General features: G+C 38.1%; 1 protein-coding gene across 4 annotated transcripts; it reads right to left on the bottom strand.

The window, feature by feature from the left end:
- Positions 1–1,999: 1,999 nt before the first annotated feature.
- On the bottom strand, positions 2,000–3,889 carry LOC101314340 (sirohydrochlorin ferrochelatase-like). Of its 4 annotated transcripts, none has more exons than XM_004291718.1 (5): positions 3,622–3,889; positions 3,411–3,472; positions 3,165–3,275; positions 2,977–3,066; positions 2,000–2,368 (listed from the first exon to the last, which is right to left on the bottom strand). In XM_004291718.1, the coding sequence occupies exons 1-5, from the start codon at positions 3,872–3,874 to the stop codon at positions 2,267–2,269; spliced, it is 618 nt and encodes a 205-aa protein (XP_004291766.1). In that variant the 5' UTR covers positions 3,875–3,889; the 3' UTR covers positions 2,000–2,266. The 4 variants fall into 4 exon arrangements, with proteins under 4 accessions (XP_004291766.1, XP_004291765.1, XP_004291768.1 ...); XM_004291717.1 differs by having other exon boundaries at positions 2,977–3,081; positions 3,622–3,888; XM_004291720.1 differs by having other exon boundaries at positions 2,141–2,829.
- Positions 3,890–8,398: the final 4,509 nt, after the last annotated feature.

Genomic DNA, 8,398 nt, shown 5'->3' with positions numbered 1-8,398 from the left:
CAAATTCATAATCATGTCGAACATTATATAGTGAACTGATACATAAACTTGTCCAACATAATAATACTTCAACAGTATCTTAACAAAATCACAAAAACAAAACTCAAGCACAACATAAACTTAATTTTTAGCCATCTCAAATTTCAGATACTCTAACTTCATGTCAGGACCTTCCATACAGCAAAACATCTCCCTCTTCTCTTTATTTAGGAGCAACCGACTTACAAAAAAAACATCTTAGTACCCTGCTCGGCCCAGGCAAAGAACCGACCACATTCATCACTTCTTTAATACTAGTGCCATCACTTGTTTCTTACACTCTTACTGATCATAGAACTTGCTGAACTTCTACTCTCAATAGCCTCACACATTCGGTCAATTTTTTGTGCTAAAAGAGCAACACCTCCTACCCTTCCAGGTTTTGTAACAACACCTTTGCCTTTCCCAACTGCATTTCATTTTCTTCTTTTAGTAGGGTGTGATGTATCATCAGAATCATAACTCTCTTCAAGGTTTTGCTGATTGTCCCCTTGTTTTGGACTTTCAGGCAAAGGTCTTGAAATCGTTTACCTTTGAACCCTAGTTTCTCAGATTCGTTAGTCAGCAGACCTCCAGGAGACGCAGCTAGACAATAGAGGCGCAACAAAGGCCACGCAAACCCACATAAAGGCCTCCAACAGATGCAAAACGATCTGCAGCAAAACAATGGAGGAGAATGGAGGCGAAGAAGTAGTGTATTTCTTAGAATTGGAGGAGAATGGAGGCGTAGGTCTCCCGTCTCGCTTGGGTTTTTATTTGAAGGTTCAATTGTGTAATTTGTGGAGATTCTAAAGGGTACCCAACGTCATTAGCAAAAATTCATTAACTCCCGCGAAAGAAAAACACGCTAGCTTATAAAGAAAAGGAGGGGGATACCAGCTTCTCCTTTTCCCTTAAAAACACCTTCTACTTTTAAAAAAAGTAGCTTGTTTTAGGCTTACCAAACACTAAAAGCTGGAGTGCTTATAAGCCACAGGAGCTTATAAGCTGCACCAAATGCAGCCTTAGGAAAATCTGTAATCTTCTAAGTTAGCCTTGTTTCCAGGTGGAAGTAGAAGTACTATCCAAGGGCTGCGGTGGAGATCGAAATCTCCGGGCTGTGGAACCTGTTCATCTCACCATTTTTGTCTTCCATATTCTCCTCTGTAATATTGTTGTTGTTCTTAAATTTCCTTCTTGGCCAACTTGGTGTCCAAGGAGGCACGCTAGGACTGCATGCTTTCTTCTCCTCGTTGTTATTCATTTGCAATGCAAGCGGCAAAACTGTAAAATGTAGTGTTCTTGGCCAAAATCTACGTAGAACTAAAATATACATACTCACGCCTTCAATGTCTGCTAGGCTTCTACGTACGAATGGCTACCAGACATTTTGATCGACACAAAGTTGAAGATAACAGAACCCTAATTATTAGTGTATATAGGAGCAACGGTCTTCTCAAGCTTCGAAGTCCTTTTTGCTCATAATCGGATTGGAGTTCAGTGTTGATAACTTGATATTATAAGCTTACGAGATTAACCGGTTTAAATTGTCGGATTTTAGGATGTACCAGTGAAATATACTGACGGTGACTCTTTACTTATCTTATTGCTCAATCCTTTTAATTTGTTTTTCGCTTCTTCTCGATCCGTTTTTGGATGTCCTCTTTTAAGATTCTGTGTTAGATGCAAGACCAGCAAGATGGAAGTATCACGAGACAAAAGTAGAAAATTCGGGCAGCATAACATATACAAAGACGGCGAATGCAGATGCAAGGGCTGAAAATGGAAGCCATGGAGCTCAGTACAAACTATTAAGTGAAGAAAACTAAGTGGGCGGGGCGTTCTTTTCCTAAATGTAGTTAGTTCTCTTGAAACAACCTCAGCCAAAGGCATGTTCTCAGTTGGATCTGTACTGACGTTGGCCACAAGGCTATATCTAATGCCGACTGTACAGTTCTATGTAGTTAGCTTCACTGCAATTGTTTAGAAATATGAAAGAACATTAATGTCAAAGGTGTCATTTACATAAGTCCAATCAGTATCCAGGAAATTCTACAATTTTCAGAATAAAGCCTGTTTCCAACTATTTGAGTTAGCTGCATGATCCTTTCAAAATCACATACACAGCCTCAATACGCACCGGATGCTCTCTATATATGGCTATCCAAGTGGCAAGATCACTTGGTTTCAACAAATAAACTGAAATGGTGCCTTTACCCCAGACTGTTTTGGTATGAACATGCATAAATCAATGGAGCTGGCATTTGCCTGTTCCAACACAAACAGCACACTCACCTGCATCTCCAGCAACATGGCTCAAGCAGTGATTGATTCTGTCATTCATAACATCCTGCACCCAGATACTTAATCATCTTAGAATGAAAGCACAACGAGCCCTTTGAAACCAGTAACTACAATTATCTTGATTATTAGTTCACTGATCAGTACTTGAGCAAGAGAAAGAAAACATAGTATGTACGTACGAGCTCCTTATTTGGGGAACTTGCGATCCTATACCTATATATGTTTCTAAAATCGGAAGAAATACATTACTGTCAAGTAAACTTAGTTAAGTGCCAATACAGCAGAGATTTAAAACTTCTGTGACAATAAATAATGTTAAGAAGGAAAGAAAAGAAAGTAAAAAACAATGATTGCAGTCTATTGATACTTGGTTTTGGATCCAAGTTGAGCAACAGCAGGTAAACGTATTTAGCACATGAGCTCCCTAAAGATCCCATGTCAAGTTAAACAGCAATAGAGCTCTGAGCAAAGCTTCAGAAAAAAATTGTGCAACAACAGTGTCCGATCCTATAAAAGCATAACTATGTATTAGTGTGTCTAATCATATACAAGTTAATCTGATTGAGCATCAATACTTCAAGCAAAGCTGCCGACAATTCTGCGACAAAGAATGATACCGGAAAACGAAACCATAAGGAAATGCCATAATCATACCACAAGTAGCGGGTGGAGTCCAAGAGGCGCAGTCACCATATATGATACCCCATGCTTTTTTGCAGCTTCAGCTGTTAGAGATGGTATGTCCTGCAAAATAACAGTCTTATTATTCATTCTACCACTTAATCTTACACAATCATATAGACTTTACTGAAAGTGAAACTCAACTGCAACCAACCATGTACCTGGTTCCAATGTCTTCCGGGTAAGAGGAAAAATGGACTCACAATTATACGATTGGCACCTTGCTCAACACAAGAATTGAACGCGTCATGAATTGAAGGTTCTGCCAACTCCTAATCATGCAACATTTATAGACAGGAATCACTATTTCATTCACATTTCTATAAGCAATCAACAAATGCATTACTACGTACAAAGTTCCAAAAAAATACAAATACAAACCCAATGTGCAAAAATTTCCATCTTACCATATGAGCAGGCTCCACTATAGCATACCCAGTTCTCTCCCTAAACATGTCCACAAACTCATCTGAAATTCAAAAAATCAAAACCTTAGATTTTGAAAAATAAAAAAATAGTTCCAAACTTTTCTAGAACCCAGTGAAAAAGTAACTGGCCTTCAAATGTTAAATTCAAACCCAGAATTTCAATCATCTTCTAGAAGCGAAAGTTACTTACTTAGCATGAGGTTTGATTCCTTACGGCGCGAACCATGGTCGACGACGATGACGGCGTCTCTGTCACCGACTCCATCGAGTTTAGATTGTCCCAGTCCTCCATTCCCGGACTCAATGCTCATATTTCTAGTTCTGGAGGGGCTTCTATGCCAATTCAACAAGTTGAGGGTAGGGTTAGGGTTTGTTCTGTTATCGCTTGCCGGGAAGATTTTGGGGGCAAATTGAGGGGAGCTGAAGAGAGACCCAATCGACATGTTTGACGAATTCGAGCGCCGACCTCCACCAGGAGTCGTGGCCTCCATTTAATTGATTGTAGTTGGACACGTGGAAATAAGGTACTATTTAAACCTTTTTTTTTTTTTTTTTTTTTTTTTCTATTTTCTCTCTATTTAAAACTATAAGTTTTTTCTTTATTGAATTCAAATCAAACCCTAAGTTAAGGAGGTGATTTGTAAAATAAAATTGATTTTTCTTGAGATAAATGAATAATTTCATCAGTTTTAAGTCATAAGAGCAATTATTGCTAGGTCAGGTTAGAGTTAACTTATGTATAAGATTAAAAGTTGATTCTTTATTCTCCTACAACTAAAACTGAAAGAAACCGTCTAAAAAGATAGACGATTACTTTAGAAAGCAATTAACATGCACAAACTAAATCAAAGACATAATGATCAACCCGATGGTGTGTACCTATCGTCAATGAATAGGTTGCCACTTTAATAAGTTGGTGTAGGGTTCTGTTTATCTTCCAAAAAGCACTAACTCCTCACTTACCTCAATAGAGGCATTTGTCTCCTACGCACCCGAACCCGAAGCCATGGACTCTGATGGGCACAACTTCTTGTTCTCACTGCTACAGGGACGTCCCCTCTTCTTTGGTGACTTCTTCAAGATACCCAACGCACCATCTATCTCAATTACCACAAACCTTAGGTCTTCAGGTTCAAGTTGGAATGGAACTGTCACACCCCAATTTTTTTTAGAAATAATTTTTTTTTGAGGTGTGACTCATATTCCAATTATAAAATAGATTTTCCATAATTAGAATTAATATGAAAGAAATTGGAAAAGAACAACTGAACACAAAACTAAAATTTATTATTTATTACAATAGATCCTTAAACCAAAATTACAAAAGAAGACTAACTAGGGTCTAAGTCTAAATTTACATAAGCAAATGTCACACATAAATCATAAGATGATAACATCCTTAAGGCAACAACCTGATCTTTAATTACTTGCATAATAATTTAAAGGGATGAGCATAATAAGCCTGGTAGGAAGCAAAAACCTCTTCAAACAAGATAGAAAATGAACAACTTTAGTAAAATGGTTGAATGCATCTATTATCAACTTCATATAGTTCATATAGCCGAATAGACTAAGTCTACATGTCTCATACTGTAATACCCCAGAAATTTAATATTAGTTTTTAATTTTATTTGGGAATTTTTGAGTTAGAAGTTAGTGTGTTTTGAGGTTCGAAGGAAGAGCGGAAACGTTCGGATGCTTATTTTTACCTGAAACGGTTTTATGGTTTTGAAGGGTCAAGAGTTGACTTTTTAATCTGTTGGGTTTCTCGAGAAACTTCCTTCACGGAAGTTGTAGAGCACGACGATACGAGTTCGTAGACACGTGGCACGCGTAAAATGGACTTCATATGAGGAAGTTATGGTAAGCGGAAAATTTGTGGCTTTAGGGGAATTTTGGGTTTAAATAAGAAAAGTGTTAGGTTTCTTTTCATTTTTCCGGAACCATTTCTTCCCTCTTCTCTTTCTCTCCCGCGCCTCACCTTCGGTATCTGAGTTTTCCAGCCGACCAGACTCGGACCCGGCGACCCGACCTGACTTTTCCGGCCAACTCCGGCCGACCCAGACAACGACACCGGTCAGGTTCTCTTCCTCTCCTCCGTCCAAGCGGCCCTGTGGTGGTGACTTACGCCGATTCAGTTCTGAAGTGGTGACCCGAAGCTTGGAAGTCCGACTTGGAGACCGGTCAGGTTTCCCACCTCCGACGGCGGCGACGCAGCTTGAAAACGGTCGGGATAGGAGCTCCTTGGCGTCCTGGTTCGTTTTCCAGTGGTCTTGAAGCTCGACTCTCGGTGTGGAGTGGTGGTGGTGAATTCCAACTTTTCCGACGGGTTTTCAGTGATTTCCGACCAATTTCGGCTGAACTGGTTGGACCTTCAGGTATGAAAAGTGTCCCCCTTGTAGTAATCTTCAAGTTTGATGTTGGAAGTTTGTTGAGATTGTGAAGTTGTAGGGTGGCGCGTGGGGCCCACTCTCCTCCGCCGGTGGTAGCGCGTGGCGGCGCGTTAGGCAAGGTGTGTAGGTTTAGTTACTTTGGTTAGCTAGTTCTTGTTGTTGTGAGCATGTTGGTATATTATGTGATTAGGTCAAGTTTGATTAAGTTTTGCTTGTTAAATTCTTTGTTATTGTAGACTTGTGCGAAGTGTTGAGCTAGGAGAATCCAAAGTTAGGCACTGGGGGAAGGTAGTTAAGTGTTCGATGACCTTGGGAGGTCTTGGAAGAAGGTTGTCCTTTTTGGGCAAAGCTTGGGTTAAGGCTTGTTAAGGATGCAATGTTCTTTTGGTTCTTTTGGTTAAGTGGTTATTAATTTATTAATTGTGTAATTATAGGCGACTTGTGAAGTGTGTTGAGCTTGGTTCTTGAGTTTCATTTGTGAAGACGCAGCGGGATTTTTAGGTGAGTAATATCTCACCAAGGTCCACTTTCGGACCAATTATTTATAATTATTATGATGATGATTGTGATGTTGATTTTGGAGATGATTATGATGATGATTGTGATGTTGTTTTTGAGGATGATGATGATGATAATTATTATCATGACGATGGTAATGGTTTTGATTGATGATTATGATGCTATTTTTATATTGTGAGTAAATCTCACATGGGTTCTTAAGGAACCGAATTTACTTTATAATTTTGTTTTATTAATTGTGAAATTGTCCTTGAAGGAAAATGACTTTGTTTTTAAAACTAAATGAGCTTGATCGTCAACGGCTCATGGTAAGTGAAAACAAGTTTTCTGTTAAAAATAAATATTTCAAAAGGATTTTCGATCATGTGATATGGTGATGTTGAAATATGGTTGTTGATAGATTATTCTAGTGGGAATATCTATGTCTTTGTTTATATAAATATATCTAGGTGGAAAGATATAATTTATGAAGTGCTCTTGTGATGTTGTTGATGATATTTTTATATTTGAATTGTTGTTTAAATAGTCAAACCGAGTTCCTAGCCTTTAATCGGGTGATAGGTTACAGTTATGATTATATTATTATTTTATGATTTGATAAGTGTTATGATGTGAGAGTATTGGAATGTGTGCATTAGTTGTGTATGTGTGTGCCTTAGTGGTGATTATTAGATTAGGAGCCTTTGTGGTGGACCGGGAACCAAGTCTTGGCTGGGTGATTGGTTACGGTCAATATAGAGCTCTAGTCTGTCAGTCGGTACTTTATGGGGGATGACTAAGTGTTGATGAACCTATGAGTACACATTTGTTTGGCTACTTATAGGGGATGATTAAGTATTGGCGAACTCATAAGTAAGAGTAGAGAAATGTTTGTGTGATGTTCTTATGTGTTGTATAAATTTCTTGCTTTGAGTATCTCCTGAACTATGTTTATCCACAGGAGATTCTTAAATCTTAATTGTGTGATTTTAATAGAATTCTTGAACTATGTTTATTTATAGGATTCATTTATGATTTTGAGTGATTTCAAATTATTGTGTTTTCTTAATTGTTTCTTTTGAATTCTCTTGCTTTTAGGCGATTCCTGAACTAAGTTGCTAATGCAGGAATTACTAGTTTTAATTATATGTGATGTTGGGATTGTTGGGTTATTATTTTGGGAGTTACTCATTCGAGCTTTTTAGCTTACCGAGTTTTTTGTTTACAACCAGGTGCACCAATTCGTGGTGTAGGGGTTATACCTGCAGGTGATGATCAGAAGGTAGGAGGCAGTGGCCTACGAGCTGGGTTTTTGACGATATACAATTATTTGTATTTTATGGTAGTTGTTTTTAAGCTCATGTAAGCGAAGTAGTTTATTACTAGACTTTTGGAAGTTGATGTAATTAAGGAGATTAAATGTTTAACTCAGTTGATGAGTTTATCGACATTTATATTTCCAGTATTTGTTTTTAGTTTTGGAAATTGTTGAGCAAGATTATGGGATATTAAGATTTTGAGTTTTATCATGCCCAAATTTTTGAAATTTTATCATTCGAAAATTGGGGTGTGACACATACCATGTATTTTACCATAAGGGTGACTTAGGCTACTCATTTATATGAACTACCTCCCACTCGATCTCACATTCCCCTTTTGCTAGTCATCTTGTTCATTCCTCTTTCGTCAATCCTGCCCTTTTCACCTATACTAATCGCATATTTTCACGTATTCCCGTGTATTCACACGGGCATCGTAGGATATGGTACCTTCAAGGACAAGGACTCAACTACACAAAAGTTTCATCACTAACTTCTTTACCCAAAGTGCTTTATGCATAACACTACCATTCCTCATATATCTTAGATGATAACATCACCTTTATAAATCAAAACAAACATATAAATGATTGACAGCAAAGAAACAAGCATTTCACACAAGCAAATAACCCCATGGAAACAACATATAGAGCAAGCATAGAGGCTCCCTAATTTTTCTCCTACCTTTGTCGATCACCTAAAGCAAGCTCCTGGATTGTTCCTCCTATGTTCCTACGACAGTATCTCTCTCTCTCTC

This window comes from Fragaria vesca, linkage group LG2, assembly GCF_000184155.1.
Source record: "Fragaria vesca subsp. vesca linkage group LG2, FraVesHawaii_1.0, whole genome shotgun sequence".
NCBI lineage: Eukaryota > Viridiplantae > Streptophyta > Magnoliopsida > Rosales > Rosaceae > Fragaria > Fragaria vesca.
The sequence above is the reverse complement of the archived record's forward strand: the minus strand, read 5'-3'. Positions and strand labels throughout refer to the sequence as shown.